This window comes from Furipterus horrens, unplaced genomic scaffold, assembly GCF_987537825.1.
Source record: "Furipterus horrens unplaced genomic scaffold, mFurHor1.1.pri manual_scaffold_10, whole genome shotgun sequence".
Classification (NCBI taxonomy): domain Eukaryota; kingdom Metazoa; phylum Chordata; class Mammalia; order Chiroptera; family Furipteridae; genus Furipterus; species Furipterus horrens.
Genome location: NW_028327180.1, coordinates 11,171,420 through 11,199,022, shown reverse-complemented (window position 1 = coordinate 11,199,022; position 27,603 = coordinate 11,171,420). Strand labels below are relative to the sequence as shown.

Here is a 27,603-nt window from a genome sequence, read left to right as displayed (position 1 = left end):
CACGTTGTGATGATACAAAGGAGGAAGATACGGTTCCTTTCATAGGAACAAAGCAGTCACTTCAACAGCCCTGTATAGTTCTCTGCGTGACCCATGCAACTCTGCCCTCGCTGAAGTCTTGTCGTGAGGCTCGCCCCTTATTTACAAGGACTCGCCTCTGTGTCCTTGCCTCCCCTCCCGCTGTCCTGTTTCGGAGGCCAAGTGAGGGAGAGTGACATGTGCTTTTCTCCTCCCACCCCCACTCTCCGTGTCCAAAAGGCCGGCTCCCTTTGGGGAAGTCACAGGCAACCCGCCACACCAGAGCCCGGACTCGGGCCCATGGGGGGAGTGTCCTGAGAAGGGGGCTTCGAAGGGAAAGCTGAGGGCAGAAGATGGAGAGGTGGCGGGCGGGCGACCACTGCCTCGACTTGCTCACCGGGCCCTCAGGTTATAGATCTCTTCAGCAAGGGGCAGGATGGAGACAGAGGTGGCCAAGCAGCCGAGAGCCCAGGCAGGAGCCGCGTGCTTGCTCTGGGAAGAGGCGTTAATAGGGTGACCGTGAGCACTCTGCATGGGGACAGACGCTGCCAGGGAAACGGGGGAACTCCTGAGTGGAAACACATGAAAACCAAAAAAAAAAAAAAAAAATTCCGCAAACAGGAGACAGAACAGATAATTCACCTTTTTCTGAAAGGTGCAGGAAGTAACTATATAAGCAATGACAACAAGCTAGAGGTGGCTGATGGTCGAGCGTCTCTAGTACCTTGTAAACGCTTCCTCCAAGTGCTCAGCCCTGGGACCAGCGAAGTAGAGAGGTGGATTTTAACAACGTCATTTTGGGTTTTGTTTTTACTACGGTGCTGATGTATATGTAATGTCTAAAAAAAGTTATTTGTAAATAAGTTTTTACAATACTGCAGATATCACTGGGTCTACTATCTGTAAAAAATATATACATATAAATATATATATACTGTTTGTTTAAAATAGAGTATTTTTATTTCATTCCTTAACTCATCATCACCGCAGTGGTATTGCACTTCAGATGACATCTAATTACTAATTTGTACTGTATGACCTATGGCAACTTGCTCCATTTTATTCAGATTTTTCTAGTTTTCTCTTTTTACTTTGTACATTGAGCATTGCTTATTTCCTTTTAAGAAATGTACAGAACTCTTAAATGTAGAAACAAAGTGATGTTGACATACTACTTTTAAAGAAAAAAAAACAAATAAAAGATTGTTATCTGAATCAACCCAAAGTGTAGTTTATTTTTGGATTGTCATTGGGTCCTTAGCCTTAATTAAGCAGATATATTATCCTTGGGTTTTAATTGATTAACTGCAGTGCTTGTCTCAAAATTTTGGTATCATTATTTAAATATTTATGTAACAGTAGAAAGCAATCAGTCATTCACAGCCCTTTTTAATTCAGCCACACAAGTAAAACGTCCTAAATTTGCACTAGGGTATGTGGCAGAGGGAACGGAGGAAACCCAAGTTGGAAAGGAAGAGACTGAAGTCTGTCTGTGCATTCAGCACCATAACTGTTCAGATCTGCCTGGTTCATTCAGAAGACTTGGAAAAAGGAGAGTCAAGTTTTTATTTTAAAAAAAGTAAAAAAAAACTAAAGGAATATATGGGATGGGGAGTAACAAAGAGGTTTCAGCTCCCCGGGAGAGGACACTACCATGCATGCGTGTGCAAGCACACACTGGCCTTACTTCACCAGCCCAGCCACAGCTCTTTTGAGGACTCCCTGGGCCAAGGCCTGGCGTAGCCTGCACCCACCCACAGTAAGTTCAAGTGCTTAGACGTGTCTGTCCTCACCGGTGCAAAAGGGTGAGAGCCCAGTTCACTTGCTGGACAAACCCCAAGATAGGATTTATGTTCCAGAGCTGCCCCTGCAGGATCAAGCAGAAGCTGGGACTTTGCCTGAAGTTGCCCCCTTGCTGGGCTTCTTGCCTTTCTCTGCCCTGTTTCCCCCCACTCCCTTTGTTTCCCATCCTGGAAGCTCTTCGTTAACCATTTACACACACAGGACTCCATCCCTTCACTTCTAGAAGACCTGACCTGACCACTTCAGGAGATTCAAAGATAGGTCCCAAACAAAGGTGACTTTTAATACATACAAACCAAGAGAGCATGAAGTTGCCCATGGTGGATTAGGGTTCCAGAGTGGCTGGCAAATCACATCATGTGACATTGGGTAACATGGGATCAAAAACCAAACAGAATCCGAGGTGGGGGCTGGGGAGGCTGGCCACAGAAATGCAAACGTGAAGCTTTAAGAAGAGTTGAGCACTCCTAGTCCCAGTTAAAGAAAACCACATCTTTGTATTTATGGGAAGATGTGTTCAGCACTGGATGAATGGAATACATGTCTTTTTGTATGTCACCGTATAGACCTTTATAAAATCCCAGGGCAGTAAGTGGGTGGTGAGGGAAGGTGTAGGGGACGCATAACCTCTACCCAGGAAGTCCGTAGGCAGCTGGCCCGGTGAGAAAGATGCATTTTGTTGCTGAAAGTTAAGGAACCTTTCGGAAGTACTGGGTGAGCCATTTCTGCCTCTGCCCAGTCTTTGCAAGGAAGACTTGGGGATGGGCGACGGGAGCAAACAACCTGATACTTTTCCTTGTGAATGACTCTGTTGGCCACACACACACCTCCAAGCCTGCAAAGCAGAGTGGGAAGGAAAAATACCTGGTTAGACAACCAGTCCTTTATCTTTTTTTTTTTTCTTCTCTTTCATTTCTTCCCTCTTCAAGTTTCTCCCCTAATCTCTTTTCCCTTTGGTTTTACATTCTAAGGACATGAGATTTCCATCCTGGTGTCTTCTGGACAAGCTACCGCAGACCTCTGTCTCGTTTCAGGCAACAGGTGGAGGTCATTACGGCTGCATCCCCACACTTGGGGCTCAGGTGTCCCTGCCTCGCCCAGGACAGCTGCTGGGGCCAGGAGTGGGGCCCTGGTTCCTGGGAGACCACAGCTCCCACGTCAAGCCCACAGCACTTCAGAGCTACCTGCTTTCAGGATTTAACTGTGCTGAGATTGTTAAGCTGTTTTTAAAGAGCATTTTCAAAATAATTATAAACAGAAAATAAATAGTACAATGAATAACTATATACACTGACCAACTCGAGTCAATAATTGTTAACATGTGGCCAAGTCACATACGCCATTTGTGGCACCATTTCAAAGTAAGTCGCCCACAGTCCGGCCAGTTCACCCCGCCCCCCCTCTCAGCTTGCAGCTCCAAAGAATTGGGGCATTCTGTCCCCTAGCCACGCTGCCACCATCGCACCTAATGTAACAAACGTTCATCCCCTCAGAGCACCTCCTCCTCACTCTGTATGCAACTTGTCCCCATCGCCTCCCAGGGGTCGCCAGAGCTGTTTTATTCTAACCAGGATTTGGTGCGGGATCCTGCAATGCCATTTGGTTTTTATGCCTCTTAAGTCTCTTTTAAGGCAGAAAAGTTCTTCTCCACCCTTTTTGTCATAACTTTGACTTTTTGAAGCAATAAGCCTGATTTCTAAAAATAAAATCAGTCGATTGACTAACAGGCAAACAATATATTGGTAACTGTTAAAGAGATCAGAAATTTACATCTCTCCAGCCAGCGGGTTTGCTCCCTGTAGTCAAATTTGTAGGAATTAAAATGATCAAGGGGGTGCGTTGGCGGTAATAGAATTAGAACAAAGGAAATAAATTCTGTAGTTCAGATGTCTGAAGATATAAAGCTCTGATATCATGGTGCACCCATCTTCTCTTTCCACATGTTTGTTTACCCAAACTCTATGTGTTTATAATTTAAATAGTATCCATTTAAATGCAAAATAAAAGTTGTATGAAAATCCTCAAGCGTAAGATTTGAAGAGTTGTGTTCTTCCCTAGTTCTGAAAGATATGATTATGTAGTAATTGTGCTTTAGGGCCAAATATTTGTCCACTCTCCCTTCCTTGTCTTCAGTGTATAGAACAATTAAATTGTCACGAGTCACCCTAACTGATCAGAATACCAAAAAGTAAAAAGGCCACAGAATCCTTGCACTTCAGGACAGGAGCCCCAGTTTATCCGCGAGAACACGGAGGCCGAGCCACCGATCCAGCACGTGGCAGAGCAGGCTGAGCGTTGCCTGGCTCTGGAGCCCTCCTCTCGCTGCTGCGCGTCCCCTGGTGAGGGGCCTGTCCAGAGTCCGACAGCGGAAGAGGGGCAGCAGGGCTTGTATCCAGGTAGCTCTAGCCCCAGACCAAAACAATCTCAGCATACTTTGGGGTATTTAGTACTAGTATATGGGGTGCAAGAGGTTATCGTTGTTTTCCCCCTTCCTTTTCTGGAAACTCGGTGTTTAAATGCCTTTATTTCTTTTCCTATTATTCCCAGCCTTTGTAATTTCCTTTGTACCCACAAAAAAGGGAAGTCCCAATAAATAGCTTCTTTAGACATCCACACCAGATTCAAGGTTTCTTGGGGATTAGCTGGAGAGCTCTTCCCCTGATGTGATGTTATATGCTCATAATTCCATCTTCCTAAGGTCCCTGGGTGCTGTGAGGTGGACTCATTCCCATGTTAGAGATGAAGAAAGTGAAGGCCACTTGCCACTGTGCCAGACAGTGACTACATGTAGGGTCACAACTGCCACCGGCCACAAGCCCCACGGGAGACAGTGCATCCAAACACAGCCCAGGGCCTCCAGCCGTGACCATTCCCTTCCCTTGCCAGAGGCAAGGACAGCCACTGCGCACAGGTCTCTCTGGATGGTTCCTTGAAAATAAAATGCCCTTATTTTTCTTTTTTCTTGATAAAGTCCATTTTCACAACCAGATTTATTTTGTGCTATTAGCTGGCAATGCTCTTCTCTGGCTACTCTATCTGTTGCTTTTCTGCCTCCAACAAAGTGGGCTCAGCTGCCTTATCAGCATCTGTCTGGAATTTTCCATGGAGAGAGCAGCACTGTCCGAGGTGGGTGATGGCGGTGGCCCACAGAAAGCCTCGCAGTAGTCTGGGGGCTCACTCCCCACGGGGCAGTCAGACCCAGCCCGCTTCCACTGGTGATCTGGATATACCCTCTCAATGCAAACCTCAGCTCTTAAACAAATAGGAAATCTAGTCTCTAAAAGGGTCTCCTTCTGCCCTGGCTGGTGTGGTTCAGTGGATTGAGCGCTGGCCTGTGAACTAAATGGTTGCCGGTTCAATTCCCAGTCAGGGCACATGCCTGGGCTGTGAGCCAGGTCCCCAGCTGGGGGCTTGCGAGAGGCAGCTGATTAATGTTTCTCTCCTTTTCTTTCTCCCTCCTTTCCCCTCTCTCTAAAAATAAATAAATAAAAACTTTAAAAGGTGTTCTTCTACAAATCCATTTCAAGAAAAACAAAATCAATAGAGTTTTATTTTCTTTGAACTGAACAAGTGGGACCATAGAGCCTTCAGCGTGGAAATACCTTCTGCAAGCATTTGAGCAAAAGTAGGGGAGAGTCAAAAGTGCCTCAGTTTCTTGGCAATATCAAGGTCCAGGTATTCATCCAGAAAGCTGTTTGCGATCCCCAGGGTGCCAAGGACGGTCAACAAGGCCAAAGTCCCCAGACTCAACCGGAAGCCAGTGATCCTGCAGAGCAGAGATGAGGAAGGGAGGTGACAAAAGCCGCAATGGTGATGCTGCAGCCTCCTGGAGTCACTGCTCACTGTTGACACTGCCCAGGACTTCCATGTTTTGCCATTTGAAAATTTTGATTCATCATGTAAATTAGAGGGGATGTCTAATCACAAAGGTTAATTAACTCCTTTGAACATTCAGAGGGTTTTTAAGGCTGGGCAGGATTATTGTTGGTAACTTTTTGGAGATAGTGTAAAATTTTTACATTGAAAGTGTGATGGTCAAAGAATGCACACTCGGTGCACACTTTTATACCTGACCTTTCCTGTCTCGTGCCTAATTGTCTATGGGCTTGGGGAGATGGTGGCCTCAGACAACGTAAGTCACCTTTGCAATCACAGCCATTGGTGCTGTTAATACGCCCAGGAACAGGAAACTAATTTAGACTCCATCTGCTACTTTTTATAAAACATCAATTCTTGGGTTCTCCTTACCTTTTTTTAACAGCTTCTGAATATCCCCGAAAATACTGATGACGAGCATATATGTATACCAGACCCAGACATGTAGCAAAAACTATAGAAAGAAAATAGAGGAGATACAGAATATGAGGGCAGTCTCTCAAAATGTGGTGTGAAAACTAAGAAAACGCTCTCAAAACTATTTCTGACAAAGACGTGTGTCCAGAATATATAGAGAATTCTGTCGGGCAGTTCAATAATGAAAGAACAACAAGCTAATTTTTCCAATGGGCAAAATATTTGAAGAGAGAATTCACCCAGGAAGATAAATAAATTACCAATAAGCACAAGAAAATTTTTCCCACATTATTCAACATCATTTAATACCAGCAAACTGGTTTAAAACCACAAGATGACACCAGAGCCCACCAGAATGGCTCAGACATGAAAAGACCGACAATACAAATGTTGGTAATGTTGGAATCCTCACTCATTATTGGTGGGAAAGCAAAATATCACAGTACGACCACCTAGGGAAAAGGTCTGGTAGTTTCTTATAAAACTAAACATACTTTTGACCCAGCATTTTACTCCTACATATTTACCCAAGAAAATGAAAGCACATGCCTTTAAGAAGACTTGTACGGAATGTCCATTGCAACATAAAGTATAATAGCCAAAAACCAGAAACAGCCCAAAGTCTATCAGCAGGAGAATGGATAACCAAACTGTGATAATCGTACAATGGAATATCACTCAGCAATGAAAAGAAACATGGTGAATCAAAAACATGTTGCTGAGTGAATGAAGCATTGCCCAAGAGCACAGACTGTATGATTCCAATTATGGAAAGTTCCAGAATGGGCAAAACTAAACTAGGATGAAAAAAATCAGAACAGTGTTTGCCTCTGAAAGGAACTGACTGGGAGGGGCATAGGGCAGCGTTTGGGGTGAATATCATGTTCTATATCTTGATAGGGACTTGGTCACAGAGGTGTAGACTCTTATCAAAACTGACTGAAGAGACTTCCGGTCAAGATGGCGGCATCAGCAGACATGGCTCACCTCTTTGCACAACCACATCAAAATTACAACTAAAATATAGACCAAACATCACTTGGAACCATCAGAAATCAAGTTGAATGGAAGTCTGACAACTATGGAATTAAACTATATCCATCCAGACCAGTAGGAGGAGTGCAGACGCGGAATGGGCTGGTCCCTCACCCATGTGTGGTAGATAAAAATTCGGGAGGAATATCTCAGGAGCAAAGAGTCCCAACCAGGCCCCTAGCCCAGAGTTCCAGTGCCAGGAAGATAAGTCCCCACAACTTCTGGCCACAAAAACCAGTGGGGATTGAGTCAGTGGAAGAAACTGCTGGAGCCCCAGGCAGTTCCTCTTAAAGAACCCACACATGGACTCACCTGCTCAGACTCACTCCCTCTGAGCTCCAGCACCGGGGTAGCAGCTTGAAAGGCACCAGGAGTACACAAGAAGAAACTGAAGTGTCTGGCATCAAAGCGAGCAAAGGCCATTGTCCCTTTTCTAAACCCTCCCCAGACAGAGCCAGCAAGCTGGTGCCATATCTGAGACTCCATCAACCCAGCTAACACTGTTTGAACTGCCTGGGAGATCCCCAGAGGCTCCGCCCCACCCAATTTACAGGCCAACCCAAGCTGCTCATGCGTCACAACTTCCTATCCTATTAAACAAGCAACAGCTGATCTCAGTGAGCCCCAGGCATGACACTAGCAGCAAGCCTAAATTCACATCCTGGCTTCACCTGGGAATCTCCAAGCCCAGCACAAGTAGTGTAGCTCAGGCAGGGTGGCCCAGGCAAAACACAGGTGGGGGCTGACCTTGGCCTGCACCACCCAGGAAACCCCAGAGCCTGTGTACCCAGTGGACAGCTACAGACCACATCAGAGCACCACCACCGTGCCCCTGCACAGCTGATCCTCCACAGAGGACAGAGGTTGGTGGTCAGGGGTCACAGCCAGTCCTTGAAGCTGACTGGCCTGGGTAAATTCCTCCCATGGATCCGCCATCAGCAATCAAGACTCAACTACAAAAGGAAGGTGTACTCAGCCCACACAAGGGGCGCACCTTGAGTACCCAGCTTGGTTGATAGGGGAGGCTGTGCTGCTGGGTCCTATAGGACACCTACTACATTAGGCCATACTACCAAGGCACGGAGTCAAAGCAGCTCTACATAATACATAGAAATAAACACAGAGAGGCCGCCAAAACAAGAAGACAGAGAACCATGGCCCAAATGAAAGAACAGATCAAAACTCCAGAAAAAGAGCTAAACAAAATGGAGATAAGCAATCTATCAGATGTAGAGTTCAAAACACTGTTTATAAGGATGCTCAAGGAACTTCGTGAGGACCTCAACAGCATAAAAAAGATCCAGTCAGAAACGAAGGATACACTAATTGAAATAAAGACCAATTTACAGGGAAACGACAGTAGAATGGATGAAGCCAAGAATCAAGTCAATGATTTGGGACAACTTCAAGAGGTCCAACATTCACATCCTAGGGGTCCCAGAAGGCGAAGTGAAAGAGCAAGAAATTGGAAATCTATTTGAAAAACTAGTGAAAGAAAACTTCCTAAATTTAGCGAAGGAAATAGACATGCAAATCCAGGAAGCAGAGAGAGTCCCAAACAAGATGGACGCAAAGATGCCCACTCCCAAGCACATCATAATTAAAATGTGAAAGGTTAAAGATAAAGAGAGAATCTCAAAAGCAGTAAGAGAAAAGAAGTTAGAAGTATTTTAAAATTACCTTGGTTGAAATACCATCCAGCTGTCCACAGTGTAATTATGAATATGGGATAGAACTCCACACAGTTTTGTCTGTAGAAAAGAAGTTAGATACCTACAGGGGAATTCCCATAAGACTATCAGCTGAGTCTCAAAAAAATCTTTGCAGGCCAGAAGGGATTGGCAAAAAATATTCAAAGTCATGAAAATCAGGGACCTACAGCCAAGATTACTCTACCCAGCAGAGCTATCATTCAGAATCAAAGAGCAGATAAAGAGCTTCCCAGACAAGAAAAAAACTAAAGAAGTTCATCATCACCAAACCATTGTTACATGAAAAGTTAAAGGGGCTTATTTAAGAAAAAGATCAAAAACTATGGACAATAAAATAGCAAAAAATACAATTCTATCTACAATTGAATCTAAACATCAAAGTAAACAAGCAAGAACAGAGACAGAATCATGGATGCAGAGAACTCTTTGATGGTTGCCAGATGGAAGGGGGGTGTGGGGGATGGGTGGAGAGGTGAGGGGATTGAGAAGCACAAATAGGTAGTTACAGAATAGCCATGAGGATGTAAAAGACAGTGTAGAAAATGGAGTAACCAAAGAACACTCGTACGCGTGACCCATGGACATGAACAATGGTGGGGGGGAGTGCCTGAGGGAGTGGGGGGTGCTGGGTGGAGAAGGGGGCAAAGGAGGAAAATCAGGACTACTGTAATAGCATAATCAATAAAATATAATTTTTAAAAACGCATTGACTGGTACCCTTAAGATGTTGAATTTCTTTAAAAATAAGTTTTACCTAAAAGAAAAATAAAACATGACGTGACGTTCTGCCATCCTGTCCAACAAAAAACATCCCAACTCCCCTCCCTGAGGAGCCCTCTCTCACCCTCAGCACCTCCCAGGTACAAATTGCCAGAGCCTTCTTGTAAACGCCCGGAGTTTATCGGTGAGCCTCTGCTATGCTGGAAAGAATTAAAGCCGTCATGTCACAAACATTTCCTTCAGTTTCTACTACATACCGGGCATTGTTCTAAGAACTGGGGTTACTGGTGAAATAGATAGATGCAGGCTCCCTGCCCTTGTGGAGGTTATCATCAAAGGCAGACAACAAAGAGGAAAATTAGAAGAAAATGACAGACTTCAAGGTGCGGTGAAAGAGATGGGGGCGGGGGGGGGCAGTGGGAACCAGGAGAGGCACCTTTGGTTTTCCATTCTGAGGGGATGCCATTTGCGTTGGGGGCCTGCAGGACGGCAAGGATGGGGCTGAGCAAGGTGCCTGAGGAAGTGGAGCGATTTGGAGCAGGGGTGGGGGAGGGGGTGAAACATCCAATCCAGCGAATGATTCCCAGAAAGCCGGTGGGAGCTGTCTGGGGGAAGGTAATAGGCAACTGGCTTTGGATGAGAAAGAACCAGGAGAAAGTTACAAGAATCTACCCGAGAAAGCCTTTCCCGACAGGCAGTGAAATCCCAAGGGTCCAAATGGCAGAGACCGAGTCCCATTATCAAAAGGCACTTTTCTTATTAGCTGTTAATGTGGTCTCACCTGGCAGGGAAGGAGGCCTTCATTCCTGCCCTCAAGGGACAAAAATGTGAGCTGGAATAAAGCTAAGAAGTCTTTCTCTAAAGGACATTTTATCTGAAATTCCTCAGTTGACAGTGAAAATTACAAGAAGAAGATGATAGGATTGTCCTTGAAAGCAGGATGTATTTAAGTCTTAGCGATCCCGGGTCAAACCCAAAGGAGGCAGAGCTATCAGAAAGCAAAAGGGATTGAATTTCTCCAGCTGAGGCAGCTGGTGCTGGTCTGACCTCCTGTGAAAGGGGCCGGCAGACTTTGGGTAAAGCCCTCTGCTCGCCCAGGATACCCCAGTCAAAGAGAAAGTACATATTTGTAGTGTTGTCACATACAAAACAATAGCTCTACATCCTTGGGAACCTTCAAGACAAGGTATGTGGGTTGTTGGATCAAATTCCAATAGAAAAAACAAATTGCACTGTAGAAGATTCCATTGTTAAGTAAACTCCTTTCTGAAGGAAAAAAAAAAAATTCCAATAGGCCCTGCTCTGCACTTGAAGGCTAATTTTCTCCTACATGGGTGACTGTTACTTTGGACAAATTACTTAACCTCTCTGTACTTTAGCTTCTTTATCTGTAAAGCAAGAATTAGTTAGAGAACTGACCTCATAGGAAGGTTTTTAATCCTATAAATCCTATACACGAGATTATATGTGTATAAAACTTAAACACAGTACCCGGCACATAGTAAGTGCTCAATAAACATTAGCTATAATAATTAGGGTGAATTGTTCATTCTATATTCTGTTCCTATAGATAAACTAGAATTTAGAGTATTAGATTTGAAGACAAACATAGTTTGTTTCAATTTCTTTTTAATTATTGAGTTAAATTAAAATGAAGCAAAGTGAGACTCTCTGCAGCACAGTGCTCTTTAATCAACAGAAATGTTGCTCATTTTGTTTAAAACAATGTCCATGTTTCATAGATGTGTGATTGCATATGTGCCCCTGAACAGCTCTGGGAGCCATGATCTTCACTGCAATAGAGTTTACTGTATTTCAAAATTACCTTGGTTGAAATACCATCCAGCTGTCCACAGTGTAATTATGAATATGGGATAGAACTCCACACAGTTTTGTCTGCAGAAAAAAAATGAAGATATGAGTTATTTCATGAGAAAACTCAACCTCAAAATATTGAGTTTTAATCTAGGGGTAAAATGTCCATTCTCTTTTTACAAAAAGAATGTAAGTATTTAGACAAAGAGCTTAAATAATCCCTATATGTAGGTGAGTCTTTTGAGGTGAAACCCAAACATTGTTTAAACCTCAGAGCCGGGCCAGGAATCACTGTCCTCCATGTACTTGTCAGATGTAGAATTGAATCATAGCTCTTTTCCAAAAGAAAGGCCTTAAGATGGTCTCGATGCTGAGCCTAAAAAGTATTCCGTATCTTGCCCTGGCTGGTGTGGCTCAGTGGGTTGAGCACCAGTCTGTGAACCAAAAGATCACCGGTTCAATTTCCAGTCAGGGCACATGCCTGGGTTTCGGGCCAGGTCCCCGGTTGGGGGCGTGCAAAAGACAACTGATCAATCAATGCACATTGCTATTTCTCTCCCTCCCTTTCCCTCTCTCTAAAAGTAAATAAATAAAATTTTAAAAATAAAGAAATATTTAAAAATATATAAATTATTTTAAAAAGCATTCTGTATCCTATCTAAAGAACCCAGAAAAGCAACTCAAATCATATTAAATGGATTTCTTCCCCTAACTCCCTCATATCCATCACCTTCCACTTATGTTACTCAGCACATTAATAAAATAGCCTTTAAATAATTTCCCTAAAACCTCCCGAAGTAAACAAAGGAGCATACTTCATTCCCATTTAACAGAGGACAAAGTCCTGGGAGCCCACGCTGACGCAGGCCTTGCAGAGAATCACAGGTAGACTGTGTCATCTCTCCAGATTCCAAAGCTCTGTCCTAATGTCAACTCAAATTGCCTCTATTCATAGAAGACTTGGATGGAAAATTTGATACCATTTTAAGCCGAAGGGAATAGTTCTCTGGGAACTATAATTAATGCATCCACACCTAGCAAAAGGAAGAAGATGAATTACATTCCTCCTCCTTCCTGTGCTGTGCCCCCTGTGATCTTGACTAGGTTGGCTGCGTGCTGTGCTGACAATGTCACCATCAGAGACAACTTGAATGTAATTCATAATGAGGTCTTGAGTGGATCCTGGTGGAAGAGTCACCGTGTACAGGTTTACCTATGATCTCACAGGCCTCCTTAAAGAAGCCTTGAAGCTTGAGCACTTAAATTAAGGTTAAAGGCCATTGACCCAGAAAGAGTTGATATTGGCTGTTGAAGACCATCTGCGATATTTTTAATAGAAAAAAAATGTATTTTGTTTTGTTTTTGCTACCAAGATGGTGACATTGGAGGCTCCTGAACTTCCCCCCTCTCATGGAATGTGCAGCTACACACAAAGCTTCTCTCTGAAAAATTTGTTATTTTTATAACGAAAGGGTTAGACATACTCTCAACATAAACGCCACCCTCAGCACAGCGCCTTACAGTCAGGAGAGAGCCTCAATACCCAGTTTCCTTCTGAGGACCACACACCCAGCACCCCAGCCTGAGGGCTGGGCCCTCCAGACACCTGGCTCTGAAAGGCAGTAGGGCTCCCATCCACAGGACCCTCGGGGCTTGGGGGAGGACTTCAGCTGGGCAATGTCACAGCCATTCCCGTGAACTGCCTGCCAGGAGGGGCTGGTTGCCTGCACTCATCCCCGGGGGCTCCCGGAAGAAACCGAGAAGACAAGGAAAGGGATGCTGAGGTCCTGGGTGAGCAGGGCTTGTTAGAAGCCATTGAGAGTCAGACAAGGATGGGACTGTAACGGCATTTGTGATCCCGGAGGACAAAGCCTGGAGTGTGTGGGCAGTTTAGCACCATATCTCTGCGTCCTCCTTCCCCAGGAAATGAGTCCCGGTCCCCTGCAATCAGTCACTGATGGTCTCCCTCGGACCTCCTGTCCCGGTCGCGCTCACTGTCCTGTTCTCCTGGTCCCTCTGTGGCTGACCTGCCCTGAGCCTGTCCTGGGGCTTCTCTGCTGCTGCCTGCTGAGAACTCCTGGGATTGCTTGGCCTTAACGTACCTGGAATCCCATTCTACCTGCTCATGATGACCTCCAGCATGTGCCCATGTCCTTTACCCCCATGGCTAAGTGGTCCATGCCTGGCTGTGTCCCAGGATTGCGCGTCCCCAGTAAGCTGTCAACAGACATTGTTTAACTCAAGGGGGCCAGACTCTCAAAATTCATTCTTAACAATCCTAGTGATAACTGATCACAGTTACGTTATTTGAGAACCAAAATGAGAATAATTATGGGTCTCTTTAGGACAAGAAGGGCAGATCTATCCTGTCATCTTGATCTGGGAGATCCTCGGGAAGAACCTCCTGATGGGACTAAAACAGCTGGCAACAGCTGCGTCGGTGTCCCTTCCTGTGGGAACAGGGGGCCTGGCTGAATATGGCCGCTGATGGGCTGCCCGCTGGCCTGCTCGTCCACACCGAGGGCAGCCATGCCTGTCTCCTCATCGGCTGCTCAGAGCCCCCTTTGCACGATAACTCTGAGCTCGTCTGATATTGCAGCTTCCCATGAAAAGATCGGGAAGAAGCTTTGCCTTTGTTATAGGTGGGTGTCACCACAGGCCTTGAGTTCTACACATGGGCGACAACAAAGAGAGTCTCTGCTAAAAGGACAGTAGGGTGAACAGCCATCCTGGTTTGCCCTGGACAGAGAAGGTTTTCAGAAGGTGGGACTTTCCGTTTTAAAAACAGGACCCCTGGTAAATTGTCCTGGTTTGCCTGGACTGAGGGGTTTCCTGGGACACAGCCCGGAGTGCCCAAACCAAGAATGTCCCAGGCGAACTGGAAGGAGGTTGGGGGGCGGTGCAGGGCTCCTAAAGGTCAGACTGACGCAGCCTGTTGCAACTGGGTGGCCAATGGCTACCGGAACCCTCATGGTCCACCCCAACCTCGAGGGGGTCCGTGCAATGTGCTCAGGACATGTGGCCACTGCCAGTGCCCACCTGCATCCTCAAGCTGGGAGCAGGGAGGTAGTCCTGAACCGAAGACCATTTGGACCCTGTCTCAGTCATTAAGGGTGCTGCAAAGTTTACCTCCTTTGGGGAAAAAAGAGTTGCTCCGTGGCCAGGCAGCCCCAACTCTGACAGCCCCGAAAGCCCCCATCTCCAGGTGTTTTTAATCGCACAGCGCGACAGCTGTACAACCCCTGTAAAAACATACGCACGTGCCCTGCAGCAGAGGTGCTGGCTGACGGCTCATGGACAGAAGCTGGTGCTGAGCAGGAGCTGGCTGCCCAACCCCGGGCGACACCCCCAACCTCCTTGGCTTTGGGCGGGGCTCCTTCTTGCCAATGGAAAGTGGGTGAAAGTGAAATATGTCACTTCCAAGCCAAATCCTTACATTGTCGTGTGCCAAGCTTTCTTGCCCCACTCACTGGTTGATTGGAGAGAACTCTGAGGCCTTGGATGGGGACAGACCCTTTTAGATGAACAGAGCCTAGGCCTCTAAATGACCGTGTGGAAGGCCACCCAAGAGGAACACCCATGTAGGACTTGACATGAGAAAGAAGTAACCTAATTGCATTCAACCTTCAGGAATGTAGGGTTGGTCCATTCGTACAGCGAATGCAATTGGCTGGGAAAGATGATCGTGTATAGTATAAAACACACACAAAAAATAGAAAACAAAGGGTGAAATTTTAAGAATAAATATAACTAGAAACGAATATTTCCTCACCCCCACACTGAGCAGATTACCTAGTACACCCCCGCAGGGTCCACGTCACTGGGGAGACCTCTGACCTCAAACACTTCTGAATATCTTTGTTATTTGATAGATTTCTAATGAACGCTCAGCAGAAAACTTTGCTTATAACCATCTTGCTCACAGAAAATCTGAACCGTTCGCCAAAGGGGGAAACCTGACCAGACAGAGAGCATTTCCAGCGCTGCGCTCATAGTGCGATTTCTTGTTAAAAAGAAAAAAACAAACAGAACAACTTAAAGGAGGTCTCTTGGGTTTTCCTCTTTCAAGATTTTGTTTGCTGCTTTTTCTTTCTCCTTTTGTTCTGCAACTTGTTTTCTGCAGCAGCAAGTGGGCTGCACCGCCTGTTCACCGATGGCCCCACCCCAGTCTGCTGGCTTTAAACCCCGGGAAGTCTTCTGGATTATTAAACTAGCTGGAGGTCAGAGCACCAGGTTAATACACTCAGAAAAGTCTCGGGTATGAGAGGTTGCTGGAGTTAATCTTTCTATAGACACATAACTATCTAAATTGCTCCTCGTCAAGGAACCCTTATGTGGGGACCCCGCGGGAGGCTGTGGCCAGTGGCAGGAGGGCATGACTAACTAGCGCTTGTCAGCGGTGTGGCTGACAAGGAACAGGAGGAGCAGAGAGGCAGCGAGACTTGCAACTCATCTGGATTCCAGCCGTCTCTCATCCCCGGACTACCTGAGAATCACCCAGCTTGTGTGACAGATGTTTGAATGTTTGTGTCCTCCCCAAAACATGTAGGTGGAAGCCCTAACATTCGTATGTTGGAGTAAGAAAGTATTTTAGGGTAAATGAGGGCAGAAGAGCGGGGCCCTGATTTCCTAAGATTGGTGTCTTAGCAGAAGAAACAGCAGGGAGCTCTCTGACAGCCAGACTCACTCTCCCAGCGCTCCAGGCACACGTGAGTGGGGGAAAGGCCATGTGAAGATGTGAAGACACAGCCGGCCAAGAAAGGAGAGCTCTCACCACAAACTGAATTCGCCAGAAGCTTGGCCTTGGACTTGCAGCCTCCAGAACTGGGAGAAAACACATGTCTGTTGTTTAAGGCCCCCGGTCAGCCGTTTGTGGAGCAGGATGCCAGAGTTGAAAGAACTCACCATGTAGAGTCATTCTGTCATCTTGGAGATCCCTAGCCCTTTATAACTTAGCAGATAAGTATATCTTGTGCACTCTGCTAATGTTTAAGGTGGGTACACGTGTAAGAAACATGGAGGTGTGGTTGCTGTCTCTCTTGTTTAACCTTTTTGCACATACTACAAAATTAGGTGACCCACATTTCTATAATCCTAGTATGACGGAATACTTGGAAAAGTACGATCTTTGTAGAAATAATATAAAAAGTTTTAGTCTAAAAATAATGACCAAAATGCTAATCATTGGAGAAAAACAGCTAAAGAACTAGTGCTACTTAGTCTCTAACTACAGAAGATGAAAGACACTTAATAATGATTCTCAAGGATATGAAGAAGAGTAAGGTCAACAGCTACTCTCCTCTTCCAGTGGATGGAATCAGAGGACATGTATTTAAATCACGGCAAGATCAATTTAGAACTTGGATTTACTTTTTAGATTTATAAAAAGCTTTTCATCTAAAGGGATCAAGGTGCTCAAATTAGACTAGATAGAAGTTTCTAAGCTGAGCAATAACATAAAGGAATAGAAATTACAGTTGCTATTTTCACAATTAAAAAAAAAAGATATTCTGGGAAAAACATTCTGCAGAACTCTAGAGATAGTTATCTGGAAGGCCCTCCCTGTAGGCAAGGAAGAGGAATTGAACGGGAACTTGAGAGAAGGGGCGCTCTGGGCTGGTAACTTCGGTTAGTTAGGCTTCATAAAAACAAAATGATCAAAAACAGAGTGAACACATGTCTCACACCTTTCCCGTTCTTACAGTTTTCTGATTTGAGGAAATGGCTCACGGGCAGAGGACAATACTAACCCACCTCAGTTTTGATGTGGAGAGGAAGAAATAAAGATAGAATATTGATAGCATGACTAATGCAACTTGAGACCACTGAACTCACAGAAAGCTCTCTGAGCAAACGGCCATGCTTAGAGACGCAGAGCGGTCCATCCTAAGATCCTGGCCTCTTTGTACACACACTGTCTGAATCTGTGATAAAGGTGGCTAGAGCCTCAATGCACTGGGTACTCAAGTTTCAGGCATCCTGAGCAGGGTCTGGGCCAGGAAGAGTGGTTCTCTCTTTCTGCACATCTTCCCCCCAGTTAGAAGTGTGTGTATGTGGCCAGCCCAGATCCCTGATCAGTGGGAGAAGCATTACTCACTGTGCGCGAAATACTCTCTCAAATTCTGGAGACCCAGAGACTGCCGGGGGCGTAACTTTGTATTTTAATCTTGCTTTTCCTACCTGCAAAGCAAAATAACCTGCAAGGAAAGGGGAATTCATGTTAAAAAGCTGGCACATTATTATTTATTAACAAAATGTGCATGTAAACCATCATTAGATGCCACTGCATACCTATTAAAATGTCTAAAATTAAAAAGACAGGTCATGCCAATTTAAAAAGATAGACAAGGATAGAAGAGCAACTGGGACTCTTATCCACTGCTGGTGGGAATGTGAAATGGTACAACCACTTTACAAAACCACCTGGGAGGGATTTTCAGTTAGGCATACATAGGCCCTACAATTCAGCCATTCCACTCCCAGGTATGTTCCCAAGAGAAATGAATGCATATGTTCATACAAAGACTTGTACATGAATGTTCACAGCCGCTTTATTTATAATCATCCCAAATTAGGATCAGCTTGGCGATGGTTTGTTTTATGAGTCAACTGAGCTACGCCACGGCACTCGGCTGTTTGGTTAACCATCAGTCTAGGTATTTCTGTGAAGGTCTTTCATTAGATGTGATTATTATAAAATGATTATGACTTGGTTCTTCATTTGCTGTCTGAAAGTTGCATTAGCGTATCAACCCCCCATGCATTTTATGATTGATTCTGTGAGCCTCCTTCCCTTTCAGCAGTTCTCACTTCCTGCCCTATGTCCTTCTTTTTACCCCATAATTAACTTCCGGGTCTCTTATGTCCCTTCAGATTGTTTCTTCCACTTTCAAGTTCTTACCAGTTCTCCCAATAATGCTGTGGTCTCCCTTATTTTAGCTCTTCAATATCTGTTTTCTACTTGCTAACGTTTTGAAAAGAGTTCCCTTTTCCCACCCAGTCTGGAGGCTCAGCCGTTCATTGCTAAGGTACTAGGGTGGTGGGCTTCCTCCTGAAGCATGATGCTATCTTCTCCCCGCTGACAGGAGGTGGGTCAGTAGTGAGCCTGGTTTAATAAGGGCTCTCACTCCAGGCCACTTCCCTTCCCCTTGATCCCCCTCTGCTGCGAAGAAACTGTCATGTGGGGTTTCAAGGTTGGAGCTGAATGTCTCAAGTGGGTAAATGCAGAGGACTGAAGTCTTTCACATTCACACTACAGTCAATCACTGAAGCCAGAGACAGCGAAGGGAAGATCAGAAAACTGTGGGAGCCCTGACAGGTGTGGCTCAGTGGGTTGGGTGTCATCCTACAAAGTGAAGGGCCACAGGTTGAGTCCCGGTCGGGGCACTTGCTGGGTGGAAGTTTCAGTCCCCGGTCAGGGCGCATACAAGAGGCAACTGATCGATGTTTCTCTCTCACATTGATGTTTCTTTCCTTCTCTTTCTCTCTCCCTTCCCCTCTCTCTATAAATAAATAAATAAAATCTTTAAAACCTTTCAAGGCAGCACAAGTCCAGTGGCTCACGGGAGCCAAAAAGGAGATCTGTCTACTGAGGCAGCAGTTGGGGCTCGGCCGTTCTGCTCTTACCGTGGCCCCTAGATGTGCGCCCCCAGATGATGTGTCATCAATGGTGTGAGAACCTATAGCTTCAGAGTGAGGCTGTGAGGAAGGCAGGCTGTGGAAGTCTTCCTCCAGGCTGTGCTCTGCACATGGCCAGCCCTGTCTTGGGATACAGGAATATTCCATAGAGAAATATTGGCTATGCTAATGTTCGCCCCCACAAGCATTGGGGTATGTCAATATTTTATAGAGGAACATTGGATACACTACGTTTCACAGGGAGAGCCACCTGCCACCCCCAGCCCCAGGAAGGGGGATTCAGTTGGGCCAGTGAAGCCTCAAGGGGGGGAAGCCCCTTTCTGTGCTCTCAGCTCAGGGGCCTGAGAGGGACTATGACTACCACTTGGGCAACAGGATGAGGACGGCAAGGCTATTTCACCCCTTTTTCTGGAGAGCTTCAGTTTTATTTTCCTTCTTTTTTTCTCTTCCCTTTGCTCCCCTCCACCCAGTACCCCCCTTCCCTCCAGCAATCCCACCCCCCTTAGTTCATGTCCATGGGTCGTGCATATACATTCTATGGCTTCACCCTTTCCTATATTATTCTTAACTTCCCCCTGTCTATTTTGTACCAACCAATTATGCTTCTTAGTCCCTGCATGATTTCCCCATTTCTCCCCCTTCCTCCTCCAAATGATCCCCATACCTATGATTCTGTTCCTATTCTGGTTTGCTTAGTTAGATTTTGTTTTTATTTTTTAGATTCAGTTGTGGATAGTTGTGAGTTTGTTGTCATTTTAATGATCATAGTTTTGATCTTCTTTTTCTTAAGTAATTCCCTTTAATATTTGATATAATAATGGCTTGGTGATGATGAACTCCTTTAGCTTTACCTTGTGTGGGAAGCACTTTATCTGCCCTTCCACTCTAAATGATAGCTTTGCTGGGTAGAGTAATCCTGATTCTAGGCCCTTGGTTCGCAGGCCTGTGCCCAATCCACTAAGCACACCAGCCAGGGCAGCAAATTCTGGTTTTTAATGCCAACTAAACACTTTCTCTCTCTCCCTCTCTCTCTTTCCCATCAAACACTCCCTGTCCACCCCAATCACCATTGGCCCAGCTCCTCCCCTCTCTCCCCACTCTCACCCGTGTCACCCAGCTGCTAGACCGCAGCTCCATACTGGCCCTGGCACCCACCAGCCACAGGAGCCTCCCTGGGAGGATGGCGGAGGCTCTGCCAGCCAGGAGCACCTGCGACCCTGACCTGGGCTCTCTCTGCAGCGCAGGCACGATGGGTCCCGCGGGGTGGCAGTGCCTCTGTGCAGGCCCTTGTGCTTCTGAAATCAGTCATAAACATCCTGCTCTACTCCAGAAAAGGCTGTGACTCAAACCGCGTACTGCGTGTCTTAAGGTGTAATATTTTCATGAATCCACAAAACACACCAGCTAAGCAAGACACAGAGGGTGTGTGCAGGCTGAACTTTATCCTCAGCCGCGACGCCTCCTTGCAGTCCACACCTCTGCCCTGTTTCCTGATACAAACACACTCGGAAAGATAAAGAAATATGTGTGCTTGGTGTGAAGTCTCGCCCACCAGTGCTCAGACCCTGATCCCCATTTCGAAGGTAAGAGACTGAACGGAGCAAATGTGTTCCCTGTGGAGAAAAAGCCCTCTGTTTAAACCAGACAACTGAGATATTGAGTAATCCTAGCGGGGAGGTGCTTTAAAATTTAGAATTCATTACTTAACCTGAAGCTCATATTTCTGCGGGAGACTTTCTTTAACCCAATAATCCCACCTGCCTTAAGCGATTTATTTAAGAAAACACATTAACGAAAAGGTGAGAGTTTCAGAAATCACAGCCAGGGCTTACAGGCAGGTACAACGTCACCTTTGGAACGCTGGTAATTAATGTTTATAGCCCACTCTCCCCAGGTTAGCACACTGCCGGCACGCACTTGAACTGGGCTGTGGGCTCGGACCACAGGTGAGGACTGATCCCTGCAATGGTCCAAACCTCTGCCTGACCCTGGGCAAGAGGGAGGTGCCCGTGAACCTGAGCAGACCACAGTCTTTGGAGCACACAGGGCCACCAGCAAGGAAGTGGGGAACCCAAATACCGGACCTCCCTTCCCTCTGCCACGCGCGCACACACACACACACACACACGCACACACGCACACACACGCACACACACACACATACACATGCACACACATGCACACGCGCACACTGCTGGGACGCTTACTTTGCTGACAGGCAGAGAGGACAGACACAGCTGCCAGGAAGATCGAATTCCCTCCCTTCCCTCTGCCACGCGCGCACACACACACACACACACACACGCACACACACGCACACACACACACATACACATGCACACACATGCACACGCGCACACTGCTGGGACGCTTACTTTGCTGACAGGCAGAGAGGACAGACACAGCTGCCAGGAAGATCGAATTCCCAGCCATCTTTCCCAGGGAACGTTCTGCTGCACGGAACTACTTGTAGAAATAAGGGGAAGATAACACAGGCACTTTCATGACCTTCCTTATAAGGTAAACAAAGCCAGGGGAGGGGAAAAAAAAAAAACCACAGATGATTCCAGCCGCTGAGTGACCTTCACTCTGGAACAGGAACCGGAATCAGGAAAACGCGGGCGTGGGGCTGCCAGGCACAGATCCTCACCTGTCCTGGGAGTTGCTTCCTGAACCTGACTGATCTCGCCCTCTCTCTCTGCCTCCCCCACCCAACCCCGCCCCCACCTTGGGGCTGAAGAGTTCACCTCCAGCAACAGCACCTGCAGTAAAACAATTTCCCCTTCCCCCACCCTTTTTGTGTCCCCTCCCCAGCTCCAAGGCCCTGCTGAGACTTTTCTCATCTCCTGTAGAAAAAAATAAAAGACAGAAGAAGCATTTATGTAATCCCACTGAGATTTAAATGCTTATCTAACTTGAAAAGATCCTGACTTTATTCCCCAGTGAATAGTAGACTCAGAATTTGAACCCAAGCCCAGCCAATTCCGTCTGGGCCCTGTCCCCTTTATCCTGCTGCCGCCTGGCCACCCTGACACTCCCATAATCGTGGTGACCATAATATTTTTTTTTTTTAGATATGACTGACATAAAACATTACATTCATTTCAGGTTTACAACATGCTTCCATATTTGTATATACTACAAAATGATCACCCCAATAAATGTAGTTAACAATCATTACCTCACATAGTTATACATCTTTTTCTTGTGATACAACTTTCAAATATACCACGCAGGATTGTTAACTATAGCCACCACGTTGTACATTACACCCCTGTGACTCATATGTTTCATCACTGTGTGTTGGTACCACGGAGTGAAAAACCAACACACTGGGATATCAGTTCTGAGAAGGAAGAGTGCCCGTGAGGGAAGAAGTGGAACGGTATTCTAAGCTGACCTCTCTGGGAGAGAACACGGGGCCATGCGGGTGTAGGGCCTCCCCAGGCCACCTGGGTTGAGCGCGGGTCCTTGCACAGGTGGGGGTGTCCACGGAGCCCATTCATCATATGCTCCCATGCTATCAACGCCATCATTCTGCTATTTAAAGGTGCAGCTTCCCTCAGAGCAAAGGTGGGGTCCCTTCCTTGTCTCAGCTCACGTAGAGGGAGCCCCAGTGCCCGCAGGAGGGCCAGCATGTCTCGGTCTCACACAGGCCTGAGCCCCAATCCAGACATGGAAGATCGCGCCCCCTCGGGCAGAATTGGGAGCCTTGGTTTGTTAATATGGGCTAATGAGGGCTAAAGGGAAGATGACGTGGGATTGCTGTGAGGGTTGAATTGGTTAACATTCATAACGTGCTTAAAACAGCACATGGCGACTAAAAATCTGTGCTATGTGTTTGTTAAATAAGCACATAAAGTACCTAGAAAAGTATTCAGCATATTAGGTACCTAATGTGAAAAAAATATTTGTTAAAAGGTAAAAATCATACCTCTCGGACAAATGCAAAATAAAAACACATCACAGATTTTATCGAACTCATTAACGAAGGGAGCAGTATGTATGACATTTTAACCAGTCCAAAGGAGAAACCAAAGAAACACACATGTATGGTATGAAAAAATGACACTCAACTGAGTACATTTTGAAGATCTTATTGGCTTTGGTCAGCGATTCGCGAATCAGGCGGCACACCCTCTAGCAGGGAGCGAGAAAGGAGCTGTACAAAATGAAAGACTTCCATGAACAGGAGGGAGCAAGAACAAGGAAGTTATACTACATAAAAGCAAACTAGTTATTGCAAAGTCACTGTCCCTGAGGGGATGGCTGGGATTTATCAGGCCGATTATCGATTAATGCTGATCAGGCAATTCCTGCTTGACTGGTGTGAGATTCCATTTCTGGGAGAGCCAAAACCACAGCCAAAGTCTGGTCTGATGCCAGGGTGCTCAGCACAAGCCACTCCACTTGGGGCCTGCGAGCTTGTGTTTAACAGGAGAGAAGAAGGAATGCCACCGGTGATTTACGAATGCCTGTAACCCAGGTCTTCTCACAATGCCCTGTGGGCCTCTGCCGGCCCCCTGCTCTTGTTGGTTCTTGAAAGCAGAGAACACTAAGACCAGGCAAGGAGACAGATCCCAGAAGTGCAAGACAGCACCCAAACTCTCTTGTGTGTTTGATTGAATGGTGTCGGCCTTGAGTACACAGCAGAGACCCTAAACCGCAAGCCAGCTGCCCGGAACCCACATCATCACCCACTACAATAGCCTCCCAGGGGACAGGCCTTGAGCAGGAGGTCCGGGCTGGGCTTGGGGGCAGACAGAGGCTCTCCAAGTAGGAAGACTGTTCTGAGAACGTGAAGGGGCAGCATGAAGAGGTGAGCAGGGAAATGGCACCCTTGTCTGATGGCCAAAACCATTGGGTGTTTATAACTCCTGTTTTGAGAAACTTGGTACATGCACAGTAGAGAACTAGTTTAAAAAAAATAATAAAAAAGACAGCTCCAGAGTGACCTTTCTGTCTCTCCAATGAGTCACCTTCTTTCTACTTTTCAGACAAATCCTGAGATGCCCTACTGACTTCTCCCCACCAATGCCAGTCAGTCCCCAAACCCAGGTCCTAAGAGATGATTGACACAAGGAGGAAAAAAAAGTGCCCCAAGTGCTTTGAAGCCCCATGTCTTTCTGCGTTAAGAAAGTGTAGCTGATTTGTGCCTCCAGGAAGGTGTACAACAGTGCAGCTTTGGGTAATGAAATGTTCAGCACCTTATACGGTGATAAAACTTCCAGATGACCCCACAGTTGAAATAGTGCCATAGCATTGACAAAAACCCACAAAAAGTTGAGTTTCTCTAGACATTTTCCCTGGATGGATTGAAGGTAAAAAACATTTTCCCTGAGTGTGGTACACATAGACCCTTCTGGTATGTGTCCTCTTCTTCACCTTTTTATGAGAAAAATAAGAGGCAGAATATTGCTAATTATTGTAAAGTGTGTTTAAAATATGTAGATTACCTATATAAATTCAAAACAAACCTGTAAGGGTTTCTGAGAGTATAGCTTATTAGATTAATCACTGTTTGTTCCCAAAATTATACGCTGGGTAAGGTAAAACAGAGAAGGCACACAAGAAAACAAAAACAAAAAGACTCCAGATGAAATGTAAACTCTAAACAAAATTATTTCTGTATGATTTGGGTTCTAGATGAAAATGAATGAAATATTTAACACTAGAAATATTCTTTCTCAGATCAATTGCATCCCCCTCCCAAATTACCCCTGGCCTCGCCTCTCTGTTCTATCCCTAATCCTCCAAAATGGAAAGCCTGTTATCTGGTTTCTGCTGTCCCTGCAGCCAACAGCACCCCTCCCCCAGGGTACCCAGAAATAATCAAGGTGATTATAATGTTCACTCTCCATAGGCCTAGAATGCATTGCAGTACCTTGCCGAAAGAAGCCCATAACAAGGCAGCAAGCGTTTAAACAATGCTCAGATGAACCAAATTTAAAACTATACCCAACCTACATTTGGCAAAACTTTAGAGAAAAAAATTGCAGCAATCCCACAGAGTATTTTCTCCCCCTTCAGAAACTGGGCACGTTGCTCTGTGACACTGAGTATGGAAGCTACAGGGAGTCAAGGGCAGAGGATCACAGCCAGGTTACACCAAGCCTCAGATATAGTGACATGAGGTGAGATTCCTGCCTGTCACCTAAAACCAGGAATGTCCCATCAAGGCTCAAAGATAGAGACAAAAGAGCAGAAAGGAGAGGAAAATAAAGGTGAGTCCCAGGGCAGTGCAGCAAAGAGCCCAGGCTTTGAGCTAGTCATCTAGTCTCACAACCCTGCTCCGTGTTGGGCGACTTCCTTAATTGCCCCAGACATGTTTTCTCCGAGAGAAATAGTAGTACTGACCATCTGGGCTTCCTCTGATGAGTTAACGACCTAGTGTGAGGGAAGAAAACAGCCCAGAAGCTGGCCCAGGTCTCTCTGCCACTCCCCACCCCCAACACTGCCCTGGGGGCATAGGAGACACAGGATCCATTTGCCAAGAAGGCCACTTTACAAAGCAGAATGCCTTTTAATTTCCAAGACTGTGTGGATTTCCCAGAAGAATGGAAACAGAGCATTGGAGTTGCTTCAAAATGGCTTTGGACAGTAATAGAAGGTCTCAGCCTGAGTTGTCTTAAGTTTGCGGAAAGCTTAGGGGAGGTTGGAGTCGAGCAGAATCTAGGACTAGTGAGGAGAATTAGAAACCCTCATTGCCAACAGTGCTGAGCATGTGCAGCCCGCCCTCCTCACACACTCACGGTCACGCACTCATAAAAACACAGTCACACACATTCATACATGCACCCCCACACACTCATAAACACACATCAGCCAACACACTCACAAACGCATGCTCATACAGAGATTTGCACCCCCCATATACACTCATAAACACACCCACAGACTCACACACATTCATACGTGCACTCATATATACTCATAAACACACATACTCAAAACAGCCATGTTCACATTCAAAACACATACCACTTATACACCCGTTCACACGCACACACTTATAGAACCACATAAACGCTCACACACTGACCAACTCTACACTAATGTCCCAAAAGGGAGCTTGTAAGCTGAACGTTTAGACATCAGACATGTTCTCTCAGAAACAATATTCTAAATACTGCTTGTGTTTCCAGGCTGCCACACAGAAAACCAAACTTTGCCCTGTGAGGTAACACGCTACATATACACTGGCCCTTGCACAGCAACTAAAGGAACTTAGACTCTTGGATCACCTCTTTCTTTTACTGGGTTGGCCAAAGCGTACATTTGGTTTTTGTCCTTAAGATGACTCTGGTAGTGCTTAGTTGCCTTTAACTTTATTCGAAACAGTTCTGTCAGATTGTATCATGACAGCTCTCACATCGCTGTGCCTTTTAAAATAAACTTATCAAAACTGACAAATTTTAGTGTAGTCATTTTAATATTGAAGATGGAAGAAAATACACATTTTCAGCATATTTTGCTTTATCATTTCAATAAAGATAAAAATGCAACTGACACGCAGAAAAAGATCTGCACAGTATCTTGAGAAGGTGCTGTGACTGATCGAATGTGTCAAACGTGGTTTGCAAAGTTCCGCGCTGGGGCTTTCTCACCGGACGATGCTCCGAGGTCAGGTGACCTGTTAAAGTTGATAGTGGTCAAATCAGGGCATTAATTGAGAACAATCAATGTTATCCCATGCAGGAGAAAGCCAACATACTCAAAATATCCAAATCAATAAAGTTATTGATGAAAATGAAAAATGTGTGTTTCATTTTATGGAAAAAAAATCTTAACAGACTTTTTGGCCAACCCAATAACTATTTTAACTGAATACTATTTGAAATTAAGTACTTTAAAACAAGGTCATTGACATGAACTCCCTGCCCCATGGGGCGAAGCCAGTTCCCTGTGGGCCATGTTCAGGGCTAGATTCATCAACTTTCTGGGACCAGAGCAGCCAGAGAGGGAGAGTCCTGAGCCCAGGGGACAGAGCAGTCCTGAGCGGCCTAGGGCTGGGACAGGGCCTGGGGGCCTCTGCTCTCCACCCCCGACCCCAGGTCCCAATTCCCATCAACAGAAGGGAAGGTCTGAGCACTGGGCCAGGCCCTGGGCCCACCAATACACACAACTGTCTCAACTAATCTGCATAATCAAATAACAAAGCGCATGTTTCATTCCCATTTTTCAGGTAGAGAAGCTGAGGCTCAGAGGTTAGTGACTTTTTCAAAGTCAGTATGGTCAGGATCTGCTGATCCCAAAGCCTTTGCTCTGAACTGGCTGCACCTTGAAGTCACCCCGGGGTCATTTAACGTACTGACGCCTGGCTCTCTCTCCCCACACACAGCATTTCTGATTTCATTGGTCTTGGCTTCGCCTGGACTTTTTTTCGAGCATCCCAGGCAATTCTAATGCACAGCTGAGGTGGAGAGCGGCCATCCTAACCAGGACTTCTCAGTGTGGTCCTCACGGGAGTGACGCGAACGTGAGGATCTGGGGGTCTCCTCCGGGATCCACAGTGAGGACCTGTTGCATGCAGGCTGAACACACGGCCCCGCGTAACTCACGCAGTTGT

At 45.9% G+C, this 27,603-nt stretch overlaps 1 protein-coding gene across 1 annotated transcript; it reads right to left on the bottom strand.

The window, feature by feature from the left end:
- Nucleotides 1–5,341: 5,341 nt before the first annotated feature.
- On the bottom strand, nt 5,342–21,681 carry MGST2 (microsomal glutathione S-transferase 2). Its single transcript, XM_090288596.1, has 5 exons — nt 21,410–21,681; nt 17,494–17,593; nt 11,407–11,477; nt 6,070–6,151; nt 5,342–5,587 (listed from the first exon to the last, which is right to left on the bottom strand). The coding sequence occupies exons 1-5, from the start codon at nt 21,465–21,467 to the stop codon at nt 5,458–5,460; spliced, it is 441 nt and encodes a 146-aa protein (XP_090144722.1). The 5' UTR covers nt 21,468–21,681; the 3' UTR covers nt 5,342–5,457.
- Nucleotides 21,682–27,603: the final 5,922 nt, after the last annotated feature.

Bases quoted from the DNA above. Each gene is read 5' to 3' on its own strand.
- MGST2 (XM_090288596.1), bottom strand. From the start codon at position 21,467: ATGGCTGGGAATTCGATCTTCCTGGCAGCTGTGTCTGTCCTCTCTGCC. The intron at 17,594-21,409 runs GTAAGCGTCCCA...CTTTCCTTGCAG, and splicing joins CCTCTCTGCCTGTCAGCAAA to GTTATTTTGCTTTGCAGGTA. The intron at 11,478-17,493 runs GTGAGTAATGCT...TTTTTTCTGCAG, and splicing joins GAGAGAGTATTTCGCGCACA to ACAAAACTGTGTGGAGTTCT.